This window comes from Loxodonta africana, chromosome 2 (assembly GCF_030014295.1).
Source record: "Loxodonta africana isolate mLoxAfr1 chromosome 2, mLoxAfr1.hap2, whole genome shotgun sequence".
NCBI classification, from domain to species: domain Eukaryota; kingdom Metazoa; phylum Chordata; class Mammalia; order Proboscidea; family Elephantidae; genus Loxodonta; species Loxodonta africana.
In genome coordinates this window covers 39263499-39291086 of record NC_087343.1, presented here as the reverse complement: position 1 = coordinate 39291086, position 27588 = coordinate 39263499, and the positions used below count along the sequence as shown (strand labels likewise).

General features: G+C 41.8%; 2 protein-coding genes across 5 annotated transcripts in view; both read left to right on the top strand.

Moving 5' to 3' along the window:
• The first annotated feature begins 503 nt into the window (after nt 1-503).
• On the top strand, nt 504-24989 carry AMACR (alpha-methylacyl-CoA racemase). 4 transcript variants are annotated; one of them, XM_064271110.1, is made up of 6 exons: nt 541-884; nt 3522-3665; nt 5895-6055; nt 18170-18356; nt 22545-22689; nt 24089-24219. In XM_064271110.1, the coding sequence occupies exons 1-6, from the start codon at nt 638-640 to the stop codon at nt 24108-24110; spliced, it is 906 nt and encodes a 301-aa protein (XP_064127180.1). In that variant the 5' UTR covers nt 541-637; the 3' UTR covers nt 24111-24219. The 4 variants fall into 4 exon arrangements, with proteins under 4 accessions (XP_064127185.1, XP_023401177.1, XP_064127180.1 ...); XM_003407941.4 differs by lacking the exon at nt 22545-22689 and having other exon boundaries at nt 556-884; nt 24089-24989; XM_064271115.1 differs by lacking the exons at nt 5895-6055; nt 24089-24219 and having other exon boundaries at nt 504-884; nt 22545-22657.
• A 557-nt stretch (nt 24990-25546) lies between these two features.
• Nucleotides 25547-27588, top strand: part of SLC45A2 (solute carrier family 45 member 2) — a 38475-nt gene continuing 36433 nt past the window's right edge. Inside the window, exon 1 of the mRNA XM_003407939.4 lies at nt 25547-26667. Coding sequence (XP_003407987.3) covers nt 26262-26667 — 406 coding nt within the window. The 5' untranslated portion in view covers nt 25547-26261. The remainder of the gene's footprint in view (nt 26668-27588) is intronic.

Here is a 27588-nt window from a genome sequence, read left to right as displayed (position 1 = left end):
AAGTTCTCAGGAGGGACCAGTCCCTGGAGAAGGACATCATGCTTGTTAGAGGATCAGCGAAAAAGGGGGAACTCAAAGAGATGAATTGACACAGTGCTTGCAATCATGGGCTCAAGCATAACAATTGTGAGGATGGCAGGACCAGGCAGTGTCTGTTGTACATGGGGTTACTATGAGTCGGAACCCACTCCACGGCACCCAACAACAACAAAGCAGGGGTCTCAACCGTTTCCGGACGTAATCGTGGGGTAGCTAAGTAGCACGTTTGCACTGTTCTTACGTATTTATGTACTATTTCTCTAGGGCCAGGCACGACTAAGGACTCAAATGGCCCAACGGCAGGCGAATCGCATCGGTGACAGTAAAAACGTTCTGAGAGGACGGCGAGAGGTCCAGCTCCCCAGATCAACCCCAGACAACCATTCAGAACGCGGACGTAGCAGCAAAACTGAGAGCCGCAACGCTGACTTCAGGCCAGCGACCGAAGAAGCTCGGTCGGGGTCACGCTACTGCGCAGACTCCGAGGCCGCGCGCAGGCGCACGAGGACATGCGCGTGGGCCCGCTGTGGTTTTTTCCCGGTGGCGGGGAGGCGGGCCGGCTCAGTCTCCGGTTCCTGAGATAGGGCCTGGGAGTGTTATGGCGCTGTGGGGAGTCCGCGTCTTGGAGCTGGCGGGCCTGGCCCCGGGCCCGTTCTGCGGCATGGTTCTGGCGGACTTCGGGGCGCAGGTGATACGTGTGGACCCGCCGGGCAGCCACGGCGACATCAGCCAGTTGGGCCGGGGCAAGCGCTCGCTGGTTGTGAACCTGAAGCAACCGCAGGGCGCGGCGGTGCTGCGGCGTCTGTGCGCCCAGGCCGACGTGGTGCTGGAACCTTTCCGCGGAGGTGAGCCCCGGGCCGGAGGGCTGGATGAGGAACGGTCGCGCCCAGCAGAGGGGCCTGACCTGTCACCTAGGCTGTGCCCGCCACACCTTTGCCGTGTGCCACCTGAACCCCTTTCCGTCCCAGCCTTTCTAGATCTTGTTGTTGCGTTTGAGGATATCCGTCATTCGTCCTTTGAAACTTTGGTCCATATTTGGATTCACTTCTGTTGCCATGGTTCTTAAATCTCTGAATCCTGCCAACGTTTTTTTCACTGCCCTTCTGTTTGCCTTTTTTAATTATTTGAAGGTCACAAACCCTAATGAGAATCTTACGAAAGCAAAAGATTCTTTTCCCGGAAAACTGGGTATGTGTCCATAGGTACATGTTGCTACTGGGAAGGGGTGGGGGAGGAAGGGAGTTCAGAGGTTGTTGGTGTGTGCCCTCCAAAGCCTTCCGGGCTCAGGCTAACCATAAACTAAAAAAAAAAAACCAAACCCAGTGCCGTTGAGTCGATTCGGACTCATAGCGACTCTGCAGGACAGAGTAGAACTGCCCCATAGAGTTTCCAAGGAGCGCCTGGTGGATTCGAACTGCTGACCCTTTAGTTAGCCGCCGTAGCACTTAGCCACTATGCCACTAGGGTTTCCCAGGCCTTAAATTTTGGTATTCCCAAATTCTAGCCTCAGCCCATTTCATTTACACTCTAGCCTGTGGAGTTACCTTATCTATTCCCAATTTGTCTTCACTTCTTACAGGTAGATGCTGCCCAACCCTTTCAAAATGTCAGACTGCTGGGGAACACAGGCCCTGGACATGTCCATCTGGCAGTCCGTTGTGCACTGCAACTGACAGATCCTAAACCTGACCATCCTCCCTCCTAAATGACCTCTCCTCCTCCTGTATTATTTGTTTCAGTGAATGGAACAAACACCTACCCACCTGTCCAAGTCAGACTACTTCATCCTTGATTGCAGTATCTTCCCTTCACTCTATACCCTCTTTTAACATGACTCATGCCGCCATTCTTCCTCCTTACTTTGACTCAGAATTCTTTCTCTCCATACCTGCTACAGCTACCTTGACATTGGTGTCACAGCCTTTTTGCAACTAGTGTTTTGGTTTAGCACTACTTCATTCTTATCCTGGTTCCAGTACAAATCCAAAGCATTGGCTGATTTATAGTAGGAAGTCAGCACCTGTTTGGTGAGTGAATTGAATGTCTGGGGTGCCAGGCATTTTTAAGTGTGTTAACTTATTTAATCCTTACAGCCGTATTTGAGGAGTAAAATCAAAAACAAACTCATTGCTGTGGAGTTGATTCCGACTCATAGTGACCCTATAGGACAGAGTAGTGTTTCCAAGGCTGTAATCTTTATGGAAGCAGACTGCTACATATTTCTCCTGAGAAGCACCTGGTGGGTTCAAACCACTGACCTTTTGGTTAGCAGCCCAGTGCTTTAACCACTACCAGGGTTCCTACAACAATAACAAATACTCCTAATCCCAGGAGACTTCTGGTGCCAGTTGCCATGGTTTTGTGCAATGAATACATGCTGGTAACTAATAGCTTTCTGATGTTGTTGTAGCTAACCTTTCTTTCCACAGACATTTACTGAGCTCTTATGTGAATGTCCTGAGCTAAGCAGTTTCTGGGTCTGTACAAACAGACCAGGCATAAGTCCTGCCAGAGGAGTTCCTGAGCTGATAGGGAAGACGAGATATATAGATACCTCGTATAGTACAGGGAGCCCTGGTGGTGCAGTGGTTAAGAGCTTGGCTGCTAACCAGAAAATCAGCAGTTTGAATCTACCAGCCACCTCTTGGAAACCCTGTGGGGCAATTCTACTCTGTCCTATAGGGTCGCTATGAGTTGGAATTGCCTCGACGGCAACAGTTTTTTTTTTTTCAATACTACAAGCTAGAAAGTAGGCACAGATGCAGTATAGAAAGAAAAAAAGCCAGAAGGAATAAAACCACTGCCATCGAGTTGATTCCAACTCATGTCAGCCCCATGTGTGTCAAAGTAGAACTGTGCTCCAGAGTTTTTTGAATGGCTGTGACCTTTCAAAAGTAGAACGCCAGGCCTTCCTTCTGTGGGACCTCTGGGTGGATTTGAACCACCAACCTTTTGGTTAATAGCCAAGCACTTAACCAACCATTTATGCCACCCAGGGAGTTTTGCTGTTGTTGTTAGGTGCCGTTGAGTTGGTTCCAACTCATAGCGACCCTATGTACAACAGAACGAAACACTGCCTAGTCCTGCACCATCCTCATAATCATTGCTGTCTTTGAGCCCATTGTGGCAGCCACTGTGTCAGTCTATCTCATTGAGGGTCTTCTCAGGGAGTAGCAGTTCCTAAAAGTGTATTGGCTAAATAGAAGCCTAGGGTAACTGTTCCAAGAAAATAAGCCACGTGTAAGTGAATAAGGAGAGGATTGGGAAAACGGTAAAGGGACTGACCGAAGGGATCAGACGCCTGCTCTTGGGATTGTGTAGCCTTGGACATACTTGGAGGGAGATAGGTAAGCCACATGTTGCAGAAATCATAGCTTCACTCTTTGAATCTGTTGTAAGAATGCTGTTTTATGTTTGCCATAGAGGAGGGGTTATACTCATCCTTGACTCATGCTCTTAAAAAATTCTAATTTTATTTTAAGGTGTCATGGAGAAACTCCAGCTCGGCCCAGAAATTCTCCAGCAGGAGAATCCAAGGCTCATCTATGCCAGGTTGAGTGGATTTGGCCAGTCAGGAAGGTTCTCAGGGGTAGCAGGGCATGATATCAACTTTTTGGCTTTGTCAGGTATGTTGAAAAGATTTTTCTATACTTTTTATTTGTTCCCAGTCAAGACCTATGATTACGTTTATTAGAAAGATTTTGTTAAGGGTAACGATTTAAATACTTACCAGAATCAATGAGGAAAACATAGTTGTTTAAAAAAGGTTGGTTTGGAGTCTTAGAACAATGATTGTCGATCTTCTATTTCCCTTACCTTAACAAATTTGAAAGATAACATACTCTTACTAGTAACATTTAGTTATTAAACATTTGTGGAGCTAATTTCTCAGGCAAGCACTTACTAGGAAGAGATTCTTGCTGCTAGTAGGGGTGGTTGCTCTGTGGTTTGGAAAATGTCCCCCGTCCCCTCATTGAGATCATTGTCTGCGAGTCATCATTTCAGACTTCTGTGAACACTAGAAAAAGCTTATGGTTTTCAGGTTCTTGTATCACCTTAGGAACCCTGGTGGCATGGTGGTTAAGCGCTAAGGTGCTAACTGACGAGTTGGCAGTTCAAATCCACCAGCTGCTCTGCGGAAGAAAGATGTGGCAGTCTGCCTCCGTAAAAATCACAGCCTGGAAACCTTACAGATCAGTTCTACTGTGTCCTGTAGGGTTGCTGTGAGTCAGAATTGACTTGACAGAAGTGGATTTGGGTTTTTTTTTGGGTACTATCACCTTGGAGTGCAGTGGTGGTTCAGTGGCCAGAGTCTCACCTTCCACATGGGAGACCTAGGTTTGGATCCTGACCAGTTCACCCCAAACACAGCTACCACTCATCCCTCAGTGGAGGCTTATGTGATGTTAAACAGGTTTCAGTGGAGCTTCCAGACTAAGATAGACTAGGAAGCAAGGCCTGGAGATCTACTTCTGATAATTAGCCAGTGAAAATCCTATGCATCACAGCAGCCTGATCCTGTTGTATTGGGGGCAGACTTGATGGAAGCTAACAACAACAGCATTACTGTAAAAATGGCAACGCCAGCTGTAAAAGTGGCAGGGATGTCTGACCTCCTCTAACTTCAAAAGGGGGAAGAGAATCAAGATAGCAGCATCAGCCCAAGGCGGATTCGTATGAGGAAGAGGTCAGACACATCTCTGCTCTCCAACCCTTTTACCAATTCTAACACCAGCCGTCGCTCCCATGGCATTCTCTACTTCTCTGCTGGGTTCGATAATTTGTTGCAGCGGCCACACAAAACTCAGATAATACTCAAGATTATGGAGGTTTTTAGGGAAGTAAAGACCAAAACCAGGCTCGTTGCCATCTAGTCAATTCTGACTCATAGCGACCCTATAAGACAGAGTAGGACTGCCCTATAAGGTTTCCAAGTGGCCATCTAACTATTGTCTTTGTTCTTATGGAGCAAAAAAGAATGGAGGAAATCAAAGACTCGAAGAAACTAGTCCACAGGACTAATAGTCCACATGAACCACAGCCTCTTCTAACCTGAAACCATAAGAACTAGATGGTGCCCAGCTACCACTACTGACCATTCTGACCAGGGACACAATAGGAGGTCCTGGATAGAACGAGAGAAAAAGTGTAGAACAAAACTCAAATTCCTAAAAAAAGGCCAGACCTACTGGAACAATAGAGACTAGAGGGAACCCCCTAGAATATCGCCCTGCCAGAAAGCACCAAAAACCAAACCTGTTGCTGTCGAGTTGATTCTGACTCGTAGTGAACCTATAAGATACTTGGAATTGAAGCTATTTCTGCAGGCCACTTTTAGCCAAATAATAGATTTGGCTTATAAAATAAGCAGTATCACTGATGAGTAATATGCTCCCTTAAACAATTGACTGTATGAGACCAAGTGGTCAACATTTACTCAGAAGCAAAGATGAGAAGGCCAAGTGGGGAAGGGAAGCTAGATCTGTGGAAACAGCACAGATGGAATGGAAATAATGAGAATTCTGACACGTGAAAATTGTAACCAATGGCACTGAACAATTTGTATAAAAATTGTTAAAGGGGAACCTAATTTGCTGTGTAAACTTTCACCTAAAACAATATATTATTTAAAAAAAAAGTTTCAGAGAAAGAAAAAGACAAAACAAGGAGCTTGGCTTGAGAGAAATCCTGTTTAAAAGTATGCTGAATAGGCTTAGGTTTGGAGAAATATGTACTAGTTTTCGCTTAGGTCAGCAGTCGGGGAGATCGGTTATTGCTCTAAGATGTTTATGTATTTCTTTAAAAGAGACATTAAGTTTACAGTCAGTTTTTCCCAATATTTTTTAATGGTGTAGGTGTTCTATCAAAAATTGGCAGAAGTGGTGAGAATCCGTATGCCCCTCTGAACCTCCTGGCTGACTTTGGTGGCGGTGGCCTCATGTGCACACTGGGCATCGTGATGGCTCTTTTTGAACGCACACGCTCGGGCAGAGGTCAGGTCATCGATGCCAGCATGGTGAGTGTTACTTGGGGAAATGGTAAACCTGCCAGTTGTTTCTAAGTACTGTCTATGGCTGCCTGAGATCCTTTTCTGTACAAGACAGGAGATTAATGAGATCTGAAGTTTGAATCCAAATTACTAAGTAGATTCTTTTCTTTAAAAATAGCCTCATATCTTTTTATATTAACCAGAATAACATATTTTGATCATCTGTTTGTACAGTCAGTTCTCCAAACTTTCCGTGACTTACCTGATTCCTATGTTGGATTTCAGTGATTTCCACTTGCTATCTTTTGTGCTTAGAATATAGTTTTCTAGTAATCCTCATTCAAAATTGAATTCAGAATGTTTCCTTCAGCAGATAGAGGAGATTCTCAAGGATGCTGCATTTCGTAGGAGACACTCTGACGTCATAACGCCATCACATATTGAGGCCTTACTGTGTCTTGGCTGTGCTAGACACTTCCCTGTATGGTCTTTCCTAATCCTCAAACCAGCAACTCCGTCTGGTACACATGATTGTTTTAAAGGGAGGGAGACCGAAGCGTGGACATTTCCTCATGGTCTCACAGCTAATTGGCAGGAGAGCCAGCTCCTTTCTTCACAAGTCCCCTACGTGTTTTCATTTTGACAGATCTTTGGAGGTAGTACAGAGAATGTATTTGAGGGAGATAAGACTGGAGGCAGAGAGACCAGTTATTGAGTTACTGACGAGGAATAAGAAAACAGACAAACCCAGTGGCTGTGGAGTCAGCTCTGACTCATGGCGACCTCACATTTGTCAGAGTAGAACTGTGCTCCATAGGTTTTCAATGGCTGATTTTTCGGAAGTAGATGGCCAGGCCTTTCTTCTGGCTGAGAGGTAAGGGCAAGCACTTAGACAATTAATGGAAAGGTGGGGCTGGATTTAAGGGATACGTGAGATGTGAAATTGCTGGGATTTGGTGATGGATTGGCAGTGCAGGAGGCAGGGAAGAATCAAGAATGGCTCCCATGTTTATGGCTTGGATGGGCTAGTGGGTGGTGTTGCCTGTGCCCTTGGAGAGGACAGCTGAAGGAGGTAAGCAATGTGGCACAGTGGTTTAGAGCATGGATTCTGGTGGCTGACTTCCTCAATCCAGCTCTGCCATTTACTTGCTGTGTAGTCTGGGACAAGTTTCCTAACCTCTCTGTGCCTCAGTTTCCTGCTCTGTAAAATGGGGATAATGATGGTATCTCTCATAGCATTGTTATGAGAATTAAATGGTAAAAGCTCCTATCGCCTGCTTTTTTCTCCTCTTTGTAATCACTCTCAGCCCTGTTCTTTTCCTGTGGCTTGGGATACTGTCATCAGGGGGCAGATCACATTGTACTTTGTGTCCACATCTGAAATATCTTCTGGTAGGAACTTGCTTGATTTGTCTTTTATCTACAGTCCAGGCTTTGTCATGGCACAGTCCCAGCAGGCAATAGTGGCAGCATCAGCCGCCAACTTTACACTGTCTTTATGCCAAGCCCTAGACTAGGTGCTTTGTCTGTGCACTCCTTCCTTTGATCCGCGCAACTCCCCAAGAGCACTGTGCTCACTCCCCATTTGTGTATTTAGACTTTCAGACTCGGAGAGGTTAATGGCCTTTAAAGGTGGAGGGCTGGAGAGGATCCGAAGCACTGTGCCCAGGCCCTTTGTCACTGAAGTTTCTGCTTTCAGTTACTGTACCCTACTGGAGCCCTGGTTGCACAGTGGTTATGAGCTTGGCTGCTAACCAAAAGGTCGGCAGTTTGAATACACCAGCTGCTCCTTGGAAATCCTACGGGGCAACTCTACTCTGTCCTACAGGGTTGCTACGAGTTGGAATCGACTCACCAGCAACAGGTTTTGTTGACTGCCTTCTGTGGGCACAGGCTGTGTGTGTAATTGTGGCCCACAAGACATGAACTGAGAACAAACATTGGGCCTTGGGAGTTTTAAGGGGACTTTAAGGCTGAGTACTTATCTAGTGATAACGTAAATAATTTACTAAAGATATGTAATTGCTTATTTGTCGTCAAATGTAATTAAAAGGTGATCAGAAGGTATCTAATCAGAATTATGTAATGATTAGGCAGATAGCAAGGTTTTAGTGTATTTGAAAAATGTTACACACTTTTTTCAGGGTTCATGCTCACACCAGGGGATAGTGAGTGCTGGCTAATAACTCAAGGCCAAGTGGATCAGTAAAGATCATATTCATTACTTCCTCATCCTAGAACCTTTGTGACACCAATAATTGTAGATGCTGGTGGCGTCGTGGTTAAAGCGATCAACTTGCTAGCTGAAAGGTCCATGATTCGAAACTACCATCAGCTCCACGGGAGAAAGATTTGGCAGTCTGCTTCCGTAGAGATTTACAGCCTTGGAAACCCTACGGGGTCGCTATGAGTCAGAATCAACTTGATGGCAGTAGGTTTGGTTTTTTAATTATGGTGGTCAGAGACCTCATTGTTTAAGGCTAGTAGTCTTCAAACCGAATCCTTTTTTAGTAACGGTTAGCATTCGACCTGAGTTGATCCAGGCCTGCCTTCGAAGTCCCAGAGTCTGTGTTTTCATAGTACTGTTTCTTTGGAAACTGGAGGTAAGAGAACTGTGGAATGTGGCATCTGTTTTGCTGTTGCTTACCTTCGATCTGGGAAACTGCACCTGACCTGGGGCTGTGAGCTGGCCTGCCTGCCATTGGCCTACAAACACAAACGTGAACAATATAAAGATTGGTGGATGTCTTAGTTATCCAGTGCTGCTGTAATAGAAATACCACAAGTGGATGGGTTAACAAACAAATTTATTCTCTCACAGTCAGGAGGCTAGAAGTCTGAGTTCAGGGTGCCATCTCCATGGTAAGTTATTCTTTCTCTGTCGGTTCTGGGGGAAGGTCCTTGTCATCAGTCTTCCCCTGTCTAGGAACTTCTTAGCAGAGGAACCCCAGGACCAAATGACACACTCTGCTCCCAGCACTTCTCTCTTAGTGGTGCGAGATCCCCATCTCTCTGCTCGCCTCCCTCTCCTTTTATCTCTTGTAAGATAACAAGTGATGCAGGCCACACTCCAGGGAAACTCCCCCTATATCAGATCAAAGCTGTGACCTGAGTAAGGGTGTTCCATCCCACCCTAATCCTCTTTAACATAACCTAATCTTGTCTCATTAACCATAGGCAGAGATTAGGATTTACAACACATAGGAAAATTACATCAGATCACAAAATGGAGGACAGCCATACAGTACTGGGAATCATGGCCTAACCAAGTTGATGCATATTTTGGGGGTCATAATTCAGTCCATGACAGTAGGAAATTGGAGTTGCAGTTTCTCTGTGTCAAGGGGTCTCATGCCATCTCCGCTTCTGTCTCTGCAGCATGCATGCTATGTGAGTGAGAGGCAAGAGGAGCTGGTGCCTGGGTAGCCACTGCCAGGCCTCATGGTGAGCTGAGGATCATAGCTGCTACATCTCTCATCCTATTTTTTTTTTTTTTTTTATGTCTTTCTAAGAGGTGAAGTAAAGATAGGATCAGGTTACCAAAACCAAGCCCACTGCCGGTTCCTAGCGACCCTAGAACAGAGTAGAACTGCCTTACAGGATTTCCAAGGCTATGATCTTTACAGAAGCAGGCTACCTCATCTTTCTCCCCTGGAGCAGCTGGTGGGTTCAAACTGCTGACCTTTCAGTTAGCAGGAGAGTGCTTTACCACTGTACCACCAGGGCTCCTTAGGATCAAGTTAGAGCTGGTTTATATGCTGAGTGGACCAACTTGCACCCGTGACAACGCCTCCGTTAGTGCATCTGTTTTTCAGTAGTCTCATCAGGAGATCTAGAATATAAGGGAGGTTAAAGGGGTATTTTCTTAGCATGAATTTGCTTTATAAATTCACATATTCAGGACTGGGAAAAAGTTTGTAGCTATGACATTTCCAATCAGCGCCTGATATCTAAAATCTACACAATACTGCAAAAACTCAACTACAAAAAGACAAATAATCCAATTAAAAGATATGAACAGACACTTCACTAAAGAAGACATTAGGTAGCTAACAGATAGATACATGAGGAAATGCGCACGATCATTAGCCATTAGAGAAATGCAAATCAAAACTACATGAGATTCCATCTCACTCCAACAAGGCTGGCATTAATCCAAAAAACACAAAATAATAAATGCTGGAGAGGTTGTGGAGAGACTGGAACACTTACCTACTGCTAGTGGGAATATAAAATGGTACAGCCACTTTGGAAATCGATTTGGCCCTTCCTTAAAAAGCTAGAAATAGAACTACCATAGGATCCAGCAATCCCACCCCTTGGAGTATAGTCTAGAGAAATACGATCCTTTACACGAACAGATGTATGCACACCCATGTTTATTGCAGCACCGTTTACAATAGCAGAAGGGTGGAAGCGGCCAAGGTGCCCATCAACAGATAAATGGATAAATTATGGTGTATTCACACAGTGGAATACTACGCATTGATAAAGAACAGTGATGAATCTGTGAAACATTTCATAACATGGAGGAATCTGGAAGGCATCATGCTGAGTGAAATTAGTCAGTTGCAAAAAGACAAATATTGTATAAGACTGCCATTACAAGAACTCGAGAAATAGTTTAAACAGAGAAGAAAATATTCTTTGATGGTTACGAGACTGGGGAGGAAGGGAGGGGGTATTCACTAATTAGATAGTAGATAAGAACTACTTCAGGTGAAGGGAAAGACAACATACAGTACAGGCAAGGTCAGCACAACTGGACTAAACCAAAAGCAAAGAAGTTTCCTGAATAAACTGAGTGTTTCAGAGGCCAGCGTAGCAGGGGCGGGGGTTTGGGGACCATGGTTTCAGGGGACATCAAAGTCAATTGGCATAATAAAATCTTTTAGGAAAACATTCTGCATCCCACTTTGGAGAGTAGTGTCTGGGGTCTTAAACGCTAGCAAGCAGCCATCTAAGATGCATCGATTGGCCTCAACCCACCTGGACCGAAGGAAAATTAAGAACATCAAGGATACCAGGTAATTATGAGCCCCAGAGACAGAAAGGGCCACATAAACCAGAGACTACATCATCCTGAGACCAAAAGAATTAGATGGTGCCCGGCTACAACTGATGACTGCCCTGACAGGAAACACAACAGAAAACCCCTGAGGGAACAGGAGAGCAGTGGGATGCAGACTCCAAATTCTTGTAAAAAGACCAGACTTAATGGTCTGACTGAGACTAGAAGGACCCTGGTGGTCATGGCCCCCAGACCTTCTGTTAGCCTAGGACAGGAGCCATTCCCAAAGCCAACTCTTCAGACAGAGATTGAATTGGGCAATGGGATAGAAAAAGATAATGGTGAAGAATGAGTTTCTTGGATCAAGTAGACACTTGAGATGGTGTTGGCATTTCCTATCTAGAGGGGAGATGAGAGGGCAGAGGGGGTTAGAAGCTGGCGGAATGGACACAAAAAAGAATAAAGGGAAGGAGCGTGTTGTCTCGTTAAAGGAAGAGTAATTAGGAGTGTATAGCAAGGTGTATGTAAATTTTTGTACGAGAGACTGACTTCATTTGTAAACTTTCACTTAAAGCACATCAAAAATTAAAAAAAAATTTGGCGATGACAAACGTCATAGCCATAAATTCAGCTGTTCATGAGAAGTTGTGAGACTTGGCATACACCCAAAGATACGTTTGCTTTTGTTTCATAGGCGTTAAACCTGTGAGAAATTCTGTGCCCACGGCTAGAACGGGCTCCTTGTGTTGGTGACCTGTGAGACAAGGGTGTTTTGATGGCCTTCTCTCTGGGATGCTGGGATCATTAGGGAAATGGCCCAGAGCATTTAGCTTTGGAGTTGAACCTTATGATCATGGAACCTGAGGGTGTGAATTTATTCCTCTTCAGTACTCATTTGGGAGGTTGCATTCCGAAAATAGTTTGTCTGGAATCAGAAAACCCAAGTACCTGCCACTCATGTTATTTTTATTGAATATTAAATATTCAAATACAGTTTTTTTGGAGTCCAGCTAGAATAAACTAAATTTAAGTAATTGATTTAAAATGTGATATGCTTTATGTGTCTATGCGTATGTGTTTAATAGGTATCGAGATCAGTATGGACTTAAAAAAACAAAAAGAAAAACAAAATTTTTTGCTTTGTATTTTTAATTTTTTATCATGACAGTTTTTTTGAGCATTTTTTAAAAATAATTTCTATTGTGCTTTAAGCGAAAGTTTACAAATCAAGTCAGTCTGTCACATATAAACTTATATTCACCTTACTACATACTCCCATTTACTCTGCCCCTAATGAGTCAGGCCGCTCCCTCCTTCCAGTCTCTCCTTTCGTGACTGTTTTGCCAGTTTCTAACCCTCTCTACCCTCCCATCTCCCCTCCAGACAGGAGATGCCAACACAGTCTCAAGTGTCCACCTGATACAAGTAGCTCACTCTTCATCAGCATCTCTCTCCAACCCGTTGTCCAGTCCCTTCCATGTCTGATGAGTTGTCTTCTGGAATGGTTCCTGTCCTGGGCCAACAGAAGGTTTGGGGACCATGACCAGTGGGATTCTTCTAGTCTCAGTCAGAACATTAAGTCTGGTCTTTTTATGAGAATTTGGGGTCTGCATCCCACTCTTCTGCTCGCGCAGGGGTTCTCTGTTGTGCTCCCTGTCAGGGCAGTCATCGATTGTGGCCGGGCACCATCTAGTTCTGGTCTCAGGATGATGTCTCTAGTTGATGTGGCCCTTTCTATCACTTGGGCTCATAGTTATCGTGTGACCTTGGTGTTCTTCATTCTCCTTTGCTCCAGGTTGGTTGAGACCAATTGATGCATCTTAGATGGCCACTTGTTAGCATTTAAGACCCCAGACGCCACACTTCAAAGTGTGATACAGAATGTTTTCTTAATAAAATTTATTTTGCCAATTGACTTAGAAGTCCCCTTAAGCCATAGTCCCCAAACCCCCGCCCTTGCTCCGCTGACCTTCGAAGCATTCAGTTTATCCCGGAAACTTCTTTGCTTTTGGTCCAGTCCAGTTGAGCTGACCTTCCCTGTGCTGAGTATTGTCCTTCCCTTCACCTAAAGTAGTTCTTACCTACCCTCTAATCAGTAAATAACCCTCTCCCACCCTCCCTCCCTCACCCCTCTCGTATCCACAAAAGAATGTGTTATTCTCAGTTGATGCTATTTCTCAAGATCTTATAATAGTGGTCTTACACAATATTTGTCCTTATGCATCTGACTAATTTCACTCAGCATAATGCCTTCCAGGTTCGTCCATGTTGTGAAATGTTTCACAGATTTGTCACTGTTCTTTATCGATGCGTAGTATTCCATTGTGTGAGTATACCACAATTTATTCAACCATTCGTCCGTTGATGGACACCTTAGTTGCTTCCAGCTTTTTGCTATTGTAAACAGAGCTGCAGTAAACATGGGTGTGCATATATCTGTTCATGTAAAGGCTTTTATTTCTCTAGGGTATATTCCGGGGAGTGGGATTTCTGGGTTGTATGGTAGTTCTATTTCTAACTGTTTAAGATAACGCCAGATAGATTTCCAAAGTGGTTGTACCATTTTACATTCCCACCAGCAGTGTATAAGAGTTCCAATCTCTCTGCAGCCTCTCCAACATTTATTATTTTGTGTTTTTTGGATTAATGCCAGCCTTATTGGAGTGAGATGGAATCTCATCGTAGTTTTAATTTGCATTTCTCTAATGGCTAATGATCGAGAGCATTTTCTCATGTATCTGTTAGCTGCCTGAATATCTTCTTTAGTGAAGTGCGCGTTCATATCCTTTGCCCACTTCTTGATTGGGTTGTTTGTCTTTTTGTGGTTGAGTTTGGCAGAATTATATAGATTTTAGAGATCAGGCGCTGGTCGGAGATGTCATAGCTGAAAATTCTTTCCCAGTCTGTAGGTGGTCTTTTTACTCTTTTGGTGAAGTCTTTAGATGAGCATAGGTGTTTGATTTTTAGGAGCTCCCAGTTATCTGGTTTCTCTTCGTCATTTTTGGTAATGTTTTGTATTCTGTTTATGCCTTGTATTAGGGCTCCTAAGGTTGTCCCTATTTTTTCTTCCATGATCTTTATCGTTTTAGTCTTTATGTTTAGGTCTTTAATCCACTTGGAGTTAGTTTTTGTGCGTGGTGTGAGGTATGGGTCCTGTTTCATTTTTTTGCAAATGGATATCCAGTTATGCCAGCACCATTTGTTAAAAAGACTATCTTTTCCCCAATTAACTGACACTGGGCCTTTGTCAAATATCAGCTGCTCATATGTGGATGGATTTATATCTGGGTTCTCAATTCTGTTCCACTGGTCTATGTGTCTGTTGTTGTACCAGTACCAGGCTGTTTTGACTACTGTGGCTGTATAATAGGTTCTGAAATCAGGTAGAGTGAGGCCTCCCACTTTCTTCTTCAGTAATGCTTTGCTTATCCGAGGCTTCTTCCCTTCCATATGAAGTTGGTGATTTGTTTCTCCATCACATTAAAAATTGACATTGGAATTTGGATCGGAAGTGCATTGTATGTATAGATGGCTTTTGGTAGAGTAGACATTTTTACTATGTTAAGTGTTCCTATCCATGAGCAAGGTGTGTATTTCCACTTGTGTAGGTCCCTTTTAGTTTATTGCACTAGTACTTTGTAGTTTTCTTTGTATAGGTCTTTTACATCTTTGGTAAGATTTATTCCTAAGTATTTTATCTTCTTGGGGGCTGCTGTGAATGGTATTGAATTGGTGATTTCCTCTTTGATGTTCTTTTTGTTGATATAGAGGAATCCAAGTGATTTTTGTATGTTTATCTTGTAACCTGAGACTCTGCCGAGCTCTTCTATTAGTTTCAGTAGTTTTCTGGAGGATTCCTTAGGGTTTTCTGTGTATAAGATCATGTCATCACAAATAGAGATAATTTTACTTCTTCCTTGCCAATCCGGATGCCCTTTATTTCTTTGTCTATCCTAATTGCTCTGGCTAGGACCTCTAGCACAGTGTTGAATAAGATTGGTGATAAAGGGCATCCTTATCTGGTTCCCATTCTCAAGGGAAATGCTTTCAGGCTCTCTCCATTTAGAATGATGTTGGCTGTTGGCTTTGTATAAAAATAGATGCCCTTTATTATGTTGAGGAATTTTCCTCCAATTCCTATTTTGGTGAGAGTTTTTATCATAAATGGGTGTTGGACTTTGTCAAATGCCTTTTCTGCATCAATTGATAAGATCATGTGGTTTTTGTCTTTTGTTTTATTTATATGGTGGATTCCATTAATGGTTTTTCTAATATTAAACCAACCTTGCATAAAAACTTGCATATCTGGTATAAATCCCACTTGGTCATGGTGGATTATTTTTTTTTGATACGTTGTTGAATTCTATTGGCTAGAATTTTGTTGAGGATTTTTGCATCTATGTTCATGAGGGGTATAGGTCTGTAATTTTCTTTTTTTGTGGTGTCTTTACCTGGCTTTGGTATCAGGGATATGGTGGCTTCATAGAATGAGTTAGGTAGTATTCCATCATGTTCTATGCTTTGAAATACCGTTAGTAGTAGTGGTGTTAACTCTTCCCTGAAAGTTTGGTAGAACTCTGCAGTGAAGCCATCCGGGCCAGGCCTTTTTTTTGTTGGGAGTTTTTTGATTACGCTTTTAATCTCCTTTTTTGTTATGGGCCTATTCTGTTGTTCTACTTCTGATTGTGTTAGTTTAGGTAGGTAGTGTTTTTTAGGAATTCATCCATTTCTTCTAGGTTTGCAAATTTGTTAGAGTACAGTTTTTCATAATAATCTGATACGATTCTTTTAATTTCAGTTGGGTCTGTTGTGATATGGCCCATCTTGTCTCTTATTTGAGTTATTTGTTTCCTTTCCTGTATTTCTTTAGTCAGTCTGGCCAATGGTTTATCAATTTTGTTAATTTTTTCAAAGAACCAGCTTTTGGCTTTGTTAATTCTTTCAATTGTTTTTCTGTTCTCTAACTCATTTAGTTCAGCTCTAATTTTTCCTGTTTGTTTTCTTCTGGTGCTTGATGGATTCTTTTGTTGCTTACTTTCTATTTGTTCAAGTTGTAGGGACAGTTCTCTGATTTTGGCTCTTTCTGTATGTATGTGTGCATTTATCGATATAAATTGGCCTCTGAGCATTGCTTTTGCTGTGTCCCAGAGGTTTTGATAGGAAGTGTTTTCATTCTCATTGCATTCTATGAATTTCTTTACTCCCTCCTTAATGTCTTCTATAACCCAGTCTTTTTTGAGCAGGGTATTGTTCAGTTTCCAAGTATTTGATTTCTTTTCCCTGATTTTTCTATTACTGATTTCCACTTTTATGGCCTTGTGGTCTGAGAAGATGCTTTGTAATATTTCGAGGTTTTGGATTCTGCAAAGGTTTGTTTTATGACCTAATATGTGATCTATTCTAGAGAATGTTCCATGTGCACTACAAAAAAAAGTATACTTTGCAGCTGTTGGGTGGAGTGTTCTGTATAAGTCTATGAGGTCAAGTTGGTCGATTGTAGCCATTAGATCTTCTGTGTCTCTATTGAGCTTCTTACTGGAAGTCCTGTCCTTCTCCAAAAGTGGTGTGTTGAAGTCTCCTACTATAATTGTGGAAGTGTCTATCTCACTTGTCAGTTCTGTTAAAGTTTGTTTTATGTATCTTGTAGCCCTGTCATTGGGTGCATAAATATTTAATATGGTTATATCTTCCTGGTCAATTGTCCCTTTTATCATTATGTAGTGTCCTTCTTTATCCTTTGTGGTGGATTTAAGTTTAAAGTCTATTTTGTCAGAAATTAATATTGCTACTCCTTCTCTTTTTTGATTGTTGTTTGCTTGATATATTTTTTCCCATCCTTTGAGTTTTAGTTTGTTTCTGTCTCTAAGTATAAGGTGTGTGTCTTGTAGGCAGCATGTAGGCGGATTGTGTTTCTTTATCCAGTCTGAGACTCTCTGTCTCTTTATTGGTGTGTTTAGTCCATTTACATTCAGCGTAATTATAGATAAGTATAAAAAAATTTTTTTTTATATTGGTGCATTTAGTCCATTTACATCAGCGTAATTATAGATAAGTATGTGTTTTTTTATGTGTTTAGTGCCGTCATTTTGATGCCTGTTTGTGTGTGTTGTTGACAATTTCATTTTTCCACTTACTTTTTTGTGCTGAGACATTTTTCTTTGTAAATTCTGTGTACCTCGTTTTCATAGTAGTTAAATTTATGTTTGCTGAGTCGTTATGTTTTTCTTGGTTTTTATTTTGAGTTAGGGAATTGTTAGACCTCTTTGTGGTTACCTTAATATTTACCCATATTTTTCTAAGTAAAAACCTAACTTGTATCGTCCTATATCGCCTTGTTTTCCTCTCCATATGGCAGTTCTGTGCCTCCTGTATTTCATCCCTCTTTTTGATTATTGTGATCTTTTACATAATGACTTCAATGATTCCCTGTTTTGAGCATTTTTTTCTTTTTAAAATTAATCTTAATTTGTTTTTGTGATTTCTGTATTTGAGTTGATATCAGGATGTTTTGTTCTGTGACCTTGTGTTGTGTTGTTGTCTGATATTATTGATTTTCTGACCAAACAATTTCCTTTAGTATTTCTTGTAGCTTTGGTTTGGTTTTTGCAAATTCTCTAAGCTTTTGTTTATCTGTAAATGTTTTAATTTTGCCTTCATATTTGAGAGAGAGTTTTGCTGGATATATGATCCTTGGCTGGCAGTTTTTCCCCTTCAGTGCTCTATATATGTCATCCCATTGCCTTCTTGACTGCATGATTTCTGCTGAGTAGTCATGATAGTTTTTTAAGAATTCAAAAATAGTGAAAAGAGTATAATGACTTTCCACAAACCCTCACCTAGCTTCAAAAATCATCAGTTTGCGAATCTGAATTGAAAGAAAGAACACAAGTGGTAGTTCCTTCTAAATCTTACGGTATTTGCTGAACTGAATTGCGCCGTCACTTCTTATTCTACCTTAAACCAAGTGTAACTCACTTTCTAGAAATACTGAAGAAGTTGTGTAGTTAGATATAATCTGTGTATATTCTAAGATAAGCATCTTTCCACAAATATTTTTTTAAAAAACTAAATAGAAGCTAATCCAGCTTTTATAACTGAATTGTCTGGATTTGTACTTTGCTCCTTCAAAGGTGGAAGGGACAGCGTATCTGAGTTCTTTTCTGTGGAAAACACAGAAAGTGGGCCTGTGGGAACAGCCTCGAGGCCAGAACCTGTTAGATGGTGGAGCCCCTTTCTACACAACTTACCAGACGGCAGATGGGGAGTTCATGGCTGTTGGAGCATTAGAACCCCAGTTCTATAAGCTGCTGATCAAGGGTAAGTAACCTTCACATGCAGCCCAATACACCCTCCATTTTCCTGTGGATATTCTTTAACCTCTCTTTTGGAGCCTTTTGAAATTCATGATGACTTTTTCTTATATTTCTACTTTGTAAGTAACCTAATCATAGCCATCATTACATTGTGAGGCATTTCCTCATCTTTTAAATTGACAGGTAAATTTTACTAGTCTATAAAGTACAGCCAGAGTGCTCCTTGGAAGCGAGGATGGCAAGACTTTGTCTCATGCACTTTGGACATGTCGTTAGGAGGGACCAGTCCCTGGAGAAGGACATCAAGCTTAAAGTAGAGGACCATTGAAAAAGAGATGGATTGACACAGTGGCTGTAACAATGAGCCCAAACATAGCAATGATTGTGAGGATGGCGCAGGAATGAGCAGCGTTTCATTCTCTTGTATTTAGAGTAACTATGAGTGGGAACTGACTCAACGGCACCTAACAATTACAACAACATAAAGCACTAAAAGTTCAGGGTTTTAAAAGAATAATCCCTTTTAGGGGACAATCAGTGCTTTCATTACATTTCATACTCAATATTGTTAGATACTTATCTTGCCCTCGTGTGCCCAGACCTTTCCTAAAAATGATCTTCTGCTTCTACTAGTTCCTGTAGGCGGTTCTTACTCTGCGTCAGCGTCAGGGGTCTGCAGAGCACACAGGGACGTTGATGAGCGAGGGTTGGTGGCGTATGTTACTGTCTCTTGATGCTTCTGCAGTTTACCCCCCTTGTAGAGCCTTGTCTCACTGGCATGTTGCCACAAGTTAGCAGGAAAATTTGGGAGTATTCTTCTCTAATTAAATATTGGATTTGAGTTATTTTGTTCCTATGTAATAATGTAAAAATGTTTGGATTTAAAGTTCATTTTACAGATAATTTAGTACCTAAGAAGTTTTAAGATATATCTGCAGTGGTATGACAAAGTGGTCACAGTGGATTTATCTTTCTACTTTAGTTTAAGTGGATTTTCAAATGCAATATATTACTTAGTTATTTACGTATAGTTGGAATGCTTGCTTTTACAAACATCTGAAAGGATTTATGATCAACTATATTCAGCAACTTAAATGCAATTGGAAAAATGGTGGAAGAATGATTTATTTAGATTATAAAGGGTACGTTTCTGTTCAGAAATTAAGAATACAGAAAAATCAAAACGTGCTGCCATCATGCTGAATCATGGCAACCCCACGTGTTACAGAGTAGAACTGCTCCATGGGATTTTCTTGGCTCCAATCTTTACGAAAGCAGATTGTCAGGCCTTTCTTTTGTGGTACCGCTGAGTGATCTTGAACTGTGATCCTTCTGGTTGGTAGCCCAATGCAAACTGTTTGTGCCACCCAGGGACCAAAACTAAAAATAAAAAAAAAAAAAACCAAACCCACTACCGTCGAATTGATTCCAACTCATAGTGACCATATAGAACAGAGTAGAACTGCCCCATTGGGTTTCCAAGGAGTGGTGGATTTGAACTGCCCACCTTTCAGTTAGCAGCCGAGCTCTTAACCACTGTGCCACCAGCACTCCAAAACTAAGAATACGAAGTCTTAATTCAAAATTACGAACTGAACAATGCTGTAGTAAGGGTTGGTGGTGGGCGTCATATGCCTGGGTGCATTATCGATATGTGGAGAACTGAAATGCAGTAGTAACATTAGCTACTATTCGGACAGCTCCTTATTATCACCACCCCCCCAAAAAAAACCCAGTGCCATCAAGTCGATTCCGATGCACCATGCACCAGCAATTCTAAATGACAGTGATCAAATAAACTCCTTCCCCCAAAATTGATTTGTTGTTCTGAGCTCGAAGCAATTGTTACAGCTGCTGCTGAGTTTGAATAACATCCATGTAAACTGTAATACCACATTTTTATTATCCATTAGTAAACATTATACTGTACATAGAAGTTAATTCAGACAACTCCCAGTTACACAGTCTGGCCCTAACACACATGGTTCATCTCTAGAGTAAAAGTTCAGAATCATTTGAGCTCACTTTGGGGACAGTTTGTGTCTGCAGCCCCTCTGTGGTACCACCTATTCCTGCATTTAAACAGCAGATTCGAAAAAAATAATAGTTGTATAAGTGATTGTAAAGATCAAGAAGTAGAACTGGAGTTACTTAAATTTTGTCCTTCTATGTGAAGTCTGGAGTTTTTATTTATGTTTAAAATTTAAATTAGTGAAACAGAATGTGAATTGCAAGGGGTAATAATTTTTTCTGGTAAGTGTACATTTTAGCTCATTCGTATCTGAAATACTTTACTGAATTTAGAATATCTTTAAATTTGAAATTTCTTTTTTATTTTAAAGGTAGAGAAGAGAACAAGAAAATAAATGTTTTAGTAGTGGTATGATTCAACAGTTATCTAAATTGTACCTTTTGCAGGTATTATAAGGTAAAGCTTAAAAGCAGAAAATTAATGTGATTATTCAAGGACTGGCAGACTGCAGCCTGAGGGCCAAATCTGGCCTTCTTCCTGCTTTCGTGTATAAAGTTTGTTGGAACACAGTCCTGCCCATTGGCTTATGTATTGTCTGTGGCTGCCTTCTGAGCCCCTGAGTGGTGCAGTTGATGGTGCTCAGCTGCTAACTGAAAGTTTGGAGGATCAGGTCCTCTCAGAGATGCCTGGAAAGAAAGGCCTCGTGATCTACTTCTGAAAAATCAGCCATTGAAAACCCTATGGGGCACAGTTCTACCCAGACACACATGGGTTCTCCATGAGTCAGAGGCAGCTCTGTGACAGCTGTTGGTTTATAGCTGCTTTCATACTGCAGATGCAGAGTGGAGTAGTTGTGACAGGAACCATATGGGCTGAAAACCTAAAATATTTACTGTCTTTGTCATTACAGAAAAAGTTTACTGACCTGTTATTCATATCTGTGAGGGACCAATATGTAGGTATAAGATCCACCCCACCTTTTCAAAAAAATACATTAATGCAATTAAAAAAAAATCAATCCATTTTTTCCTAATTGTAAATATTTGTTTTTTATATTTTGTAAGGAGCCCTGGTGGTACAGTGGCTAAAGCGTTAGGCCGCTAACCGAAAGGTTGGCAGTTTGAACCTACCAGCTGCTCTGCGGGAGAAAGATGTGGCAGTCTGCTTCTATAAAGATTACAGCCTAGGAAACCCTATGGGGCAGTTCTACTCTGTCATATAGAGTCGCCGTGAGTCAGATCAATGTGACAGCAATGGGTTTTTTATGTTTTATATATTTTATTTATAAAGGAAATACGCTCTTATTTATTTTCTAAATATTTATAAAATTTTATATTTATAAAAGATAGATATTTTTAAAATTATTTTTACTGGCATGATTAGATAAAATTCAGTGAAGGAAAAAGTTCCCAGTCTACATTTCTTTTCTGGCCACAATTATTATTGGTTTCATTTATAATTGCTACTGAAAATAATTTTGTTGTATAAGAGAGGATGATGTAAAAAAAAAAAAAAAAAAAGTCTATTCCAAGCATCAGTTTTATTAGGTACACTTTTGGGGCTCAATATACCGTATTATGTGATGTTGGATGAATTACTAAGTTATTGTTATTACAGCATACTAAACAGAGAAGTAGAAATTGTTTATATACACTGATTTTATTAGCAAGATGTGGGCTGTGAGTTGCTGTTGCTGTTTTAATTAAAGATGGTTAGGTTTTATTCCCTGTCATCTGTATTCTTGCTCATAGCAAAATAAAGAGAAATGAATATTATTTATGAAACAGCAATCCTGAGTTTGATCATTTATTTTTGGCTTCTTCCTTGAAAACTGAGATAGTCATGTGTAAAATTGTTTATATTTTATCTTTTGTAGGGTTTGAGCACATCATATAAAGTATGGGATTGTTTTAATTCAGTATGACAGATAATAACAGGAAGGAAATTTCATTTTCAAAGCCTACTCAGAGAAGAAATAGATTTCTGGAAACTAGACCATTAAAAATAAACAGCTTTTTTTTGTTTTTTTATAATTTTTATTCTGCCTTAAGTGAAAGTTTACAAATCAAGTTAGTCTCTCACACAAAAACCCATATACACTGTGCTACACACTCCCGATTACTCTCACCCTAATGAGACAGCCTGCTCTCTCCTTCCACTCTCTTTTCGTGTCCATTTCACCAGCGTCTAACCCCCTCCACCCTCTCATCTCCCCTCCAGGCAGGAGATGCCAACATAGACTCAAGTGTCCACCTGATCCAAGAAGCTCACTCCTCACCAGCATCCCTCTCCAACCCGTTGTCCAGTCCAATCCATGTCTGAAGAGTTGGCTTCGGGAATGGTTCCTGTCCTGGGCCAACAGAAGGTCTGGGGGCCTTGACCACTGGGGTCCTTCCAGTCTCAGACTATTAAGTGTGGTCTTATGAGAATTTGGGGTCTACATCCCACTGCCCTCCTGCTCCCTCCGGGGTTCTTTGTTGTGTTCCCTGTCAGGGCAGTCATCGGTTGTAGCCAAGCACCATCTAGTTCTTCTGGTCTCAGGATGATGTAGTCTCTGGTTCATGTGGCCCTTTCTGTCTCTTGGGCTCGTAATCACCTTGTGTCCTTGGTGTTCTTCATTCTCCTTTGATCTGGGTGGATTGAGACCAATTGATGCATCTTAGATGGCTGTTTGCTAGCATTTAAGACCCCAGACGCCACTCTGGAAAGTGGGATGCAGAATGTTTTCCTAATAGATTTTATTGTGCCAATTGACTTAGATGTCCCCTGAAACCGTGGTCCCCAGACCCCTGCCCTGCTACGCTGGCCTTTGAAGCATTCAGCTTATTCAGGAAACTTCTTTGCTTTTGCTTTAGTCCAATTGTGCTGACCTCGGCTGTATTGTGTGGTGTCTTTCCCTTCACCTAAAGTAGTTCTTGTCTACTATCTAATTAGTGAATGCCCCTCTCCCATCCTCCCTCCCTCCCCCCTCTCGTAACCACAAAAGAATGTGTTCTCAGTTTAAACTATTTCTCAAGTTCTTATAATATTGGTCTCATACAATATTTGTCCTTTTGCAACTGACTAATTTCACTCAGCATAATGCCTTCCAGGTTCCGCCATGTTATGAAGTGTTTCACAGATTCATCATTGTTCTTTATTGATGCATAGTATTCCGTTGTGTGACTATACCATAATTTATTTATCCATTCATCCGTTGATGGGCACCTTGGTTGCTTCCATCTTGTTGCTGTTGTAAACAGTGCTGCAGTAAACGTGGGAGTGCATATATGTATTCGTGTAAAGGCTCTTATTTCTCTAGGCTATATTCAAAGGAGTGGGATTGCTGGATTGTATGGTAGTTCTATTTCTAGCTTTTTAAGGAAGCGCCAGATCGATTTCCAAAGCAGTTGTACCATTTGACATTCCCACCAGCAGTGTATAAGTGTTCAAATCTCTCCACAGCCTCTCCAACATAAAAATAGACAGCTTTTGATGAAATGTAAATAATATCTTGGCAGTGGAGAGTCTGTTTTGAGGTCCTTGTACCCCCACTACCTCTGCCCTCTCTAGCATTTGGCCCTTCAGGCTGACCTTGATTTTTTCCCTTGACTCATTTAATAAGCCCTATCGAAATTGACTCGATGGCAATGGGCTTGGGTTTTTTTTTTTTTTTTGGTTATAGAACACCCTATGTGGGATAGTGTGGTGAGCTCAAAATGATTTCATTGCTTATAATCACTCTCCCCAATAATAATTAAAGAAATTATTTTTGTTTCCTTCAGGGCTTGGGCTAAATTCTGCTGAACTTCCCAATCAGATGAGCATGGCTGATTGGCCAGAACTGAAGAAGGAATTTGCCGCTGCATTTGCAAAGAAGACAAAGGCCGAATGGTGTCAGATCTTCGAAGGCACAGATGCTTGCGTGACCCCTGTTCTGACGGTTGAGGAGGTTGCCCATCACGATCATCACAGAGAGCGGGGCTCATTTATCACCGATGGGGAGCAGGGAGTAAGTCCTCGCCCTGCCCCTCTGCTGTCGAGGACTCCTGCAACCCCTTCTTTCCAAAGGGATCCTTCTGTAGGAGAACACACTGAAGAGATACTGAAAGAATTTGGGTTCAGCCAGGAAGAGATCGATCAGCTTAACTCAGCTAAGATTATTGAAAGTCATAAACAAAGGGCTAATCTCTAACTTCTAGTCCCACAGCTCAAATGAGTTTGAATATCGCGTTTACAGCATTAATAATACATATGATTGTGTGCCTGGAATGTGAAAGAACAGTATCGCAGTGATTGACCTCTTCTAATCAAGAAATTATGGAAGACTGATACTCAGTAATGACTGAATTCTAACAATGGCTAGCAGCAAGTCCTTTGATTTGGGGGATGTTTTCATATTTTCTTGCCTTCCAGTTTACCTAATGGAATATATTTGTTGATATTAAAATACTTACACCAAACCAAAACCTGTTGCCATTGGGTCAACTCCGACATAAAGCAGACCTCCAGGACAGAGTAGAACTGCTCCCACAGGGTTTCCTGGTGGATTCGAACTGCTCATCTTCTGGTTAGCAGCTGTAGCTCTTAACCACTACGCCACCAGGGATTCCTACTTATTCATAGAATATTTTAAATGAATTAATATAATGCACTTTATAAATAAAGCTTTTATTTTTTTCTCAAGTTTACTTGTGTTTATAAGTTTGTGAAATGCTTTCAAGAAAGTTTTTTGAGTAGCATTTTGTGACTCACTGAAATCTTTTGGGTTCTTCTGTTTACCAAAGTGGGTGTCCTTTAGAGAGAAAAGCCTGACTCTTTTAATTTGATCAAGAAATCATTCAGTCAGCCTTTGAATTCGAATTGTAGAAAATGTTCTTGAAGTTTCCTCTGATGACTCCCACCTCTCCATCCAGACGGCCCTTCTGTGTGTCCAGTTTTCTCAGGAAATCGCACCTCCATCCATTTGAAAGTATCCTAGACTCCTCCTTCCTTACCTGTCTCCATCCATTCTCCTTATATCTTCTTCCCCAGATGGTCCTGTGACTCACCCCTCACTTCTTCAGGCCACTGCCCAAGTGCCACCTTACAGAGAGTCCCTTCCTGACCCCTGTCTAAAATAGCAGCTACCCCCGCACTTGCTATCCCCTCATTCTGCCTTATTTTTCTTCACGGTACATATAACTACTGCCATTGTTTATTAACCTTCTTCCCCTCCCCTTCCGTTCCGCTACAATGGAAGCTTTATCAGGGCAGGGACTTTGTAGAATAGTGCCCGGCCCATAGTGGAAACTTGATAAATATTTATTAAATGAGTGAATCCCCCTATCAAAGTGTTGTCAGTTCCACCTAAAGGGCTCTTGTATCCTCTGCCCAACTCCTGTTGGGACTGAACATATAAGATACAGAATAAACACAGATACACCTAATTATAAGTGCGTTTCGTGCGATGAAGGAAGATCTCCAGGTGGTAGGAGACAACTAGTGATTGAAAGGAGGAGTATGATCTCACCCCATTTTAAGTCTAGTCATCTGCTGCCTGAGTTGTGTGTTTAGAAAGCTTGTTGTTAGGAAAGGACACTGTATCTGTACAAAGAAATGTATAAAAAGATAGCCACTTGCTTTGACTTAACGGGGTGGATTAGGGCTTTACTATTTCAAAGCTGTGTAAGTGAGTACATGTAAGAGAGAGTGTGTCTGTGTGTGTGTGAAAAAGAAAATACCAAGGGAGAACCTTTAGGAAAACCTAAGGAAGCAGAGGCTCACAGCAGCTAATCCCCATCATGCTTTCCCGCACCCCCCTTCCCTCTCATCGTAACTTGTGATCTTGGAGGCATGAAAGAATTTGGGCCACTCCCCCAGCCTGACCATCTCTGTGAGCTGCTCAGCTAGGCTCCATGCCAAATCCAGCTTGGAGCACAGACCCAAGGACCCTGCAGGAACTGGTGGGCTTGCTGGATGGTTCCTCACTCAGTGGTCATGGGTGGCAACGGTGGCCAGACTGGCATTTGCACCTATAAATGCCTGACTGAGGATGGTCTCTCTGACTCTGCGGACCCACCTAAAAGGCCCACGGGCAGACTGGTCATGCACAGCATGGCCATGTTTGGCCGGGAGTTTTGCTACGCAGTGGAGGCTGCTTATGTGACCCCGGTCCTGCTCAGCGTGGGCCTACCCAAGAGTCTGTATAGTGTGGTGTGGCTCCTCAGCCCCATCCTGGGGTTCCTGCTGCAACCTGTGGTCGGGTCAGTCAGTGACCACTGCCGGTCCAGGTGGGGCCGCCGGAGGCCATACATCCTGACCCTGGCCGTCATGATGCTCTTCGGCATGGCTCTGTACCTCAACGGGGACACTGTTACAGCAGGTAAGTAAACACACAAGGTGGACAGGCAGGGACAATGTCCTAATAAGCATCTCAACAGGAGGAGAATGTGAATTTCTTTATCTGAAACTTATCTAGAAATTGGTTAGAACTGATTCTCTCAGGTTACAGTGAATCTTCACCTTTGAGGTTCATTGGCTCAAATTCTGTAGCTGGAGAGCCTGTGCTTTTAGAAAATATCGGGATGCATTGGTTTTTATTGTTAATAAGATTTTTAAATGGGATTAAATTTTTAACTATCAAATATTTTTTAAAAATTCATTGAGATTTGTTTTGAGCCCATTATGCCCCTGTTAATACTTTATTGATTGACCAGCTGCCAGATGACTCCATAAATATGTATCATAGATCACCTCTGTGTCTAAATAAGAGTTAATTCTGTGTGCACCTTTACGTAGGGCCTTTTGATGGGTGCAGGGCATCAGTCGGTCAGCTAAAGGGGATGTTTTTGCACTGCAAATTCTGCACAAAAATCAAACGTGATGGGAAACACTTTTTCTAGCCATTAATCAGCCACCAATTAATCGATAATTGGTGGTAGTACATTAACAGTTGCACTGAGAAAAGGATTGTTAAGAAGCACACATTTTTAGACTAGTGGAATGGATGATGATGAGGCAGGATAATCAGTTATCCTTTGTATGTTAGAAAGTGGGCATAAATACATAAATGTTGGATGTTACTGGAAGAAACCACTCACACACACACAAAAAGCAGGTAAGAGCAGTTGCCTCTAGGGAGGGAAACTAAAGGGCTGGAGGTGAGAGGTAGAGGGTGGACTTACATTTCACTTATTTTTATACTGCAATCATTTAAATTAATTTTTATTAAGATGAGGGTATAAAAACCCAGGTGTATATATATATGTATATACATATATATATATATAACCAAACCCATTGT

What these genes read in the sequence shown, in the direction of transcription:
- AMACR (XM_003407941.4), top strand. Translation starts at nt 638, where the DNA reads ATGGCGCTGTGGGGAGTCCGCGTCTTGGAGCTGGCGGGCCTGGCCCCG. An exon ending in CAACTTTTTGGCTTTGTCAG is followed by an intron (nt 3,666 to 5,894) that starts GTATGTTGAAAA and finishes TTAATGGTGTAG; the next exon opens with GTGTTCTATCAAAAATTGGC. An exon ending in AGGTCATCGATGCCAGCATG is followed by an intron (nt 6,056 to 18,169) that starts GTGAGTGTTACT and finishes GCTCCTTCAAAG; the next exon opens with GTGGAAGGGACAGCGTATCT.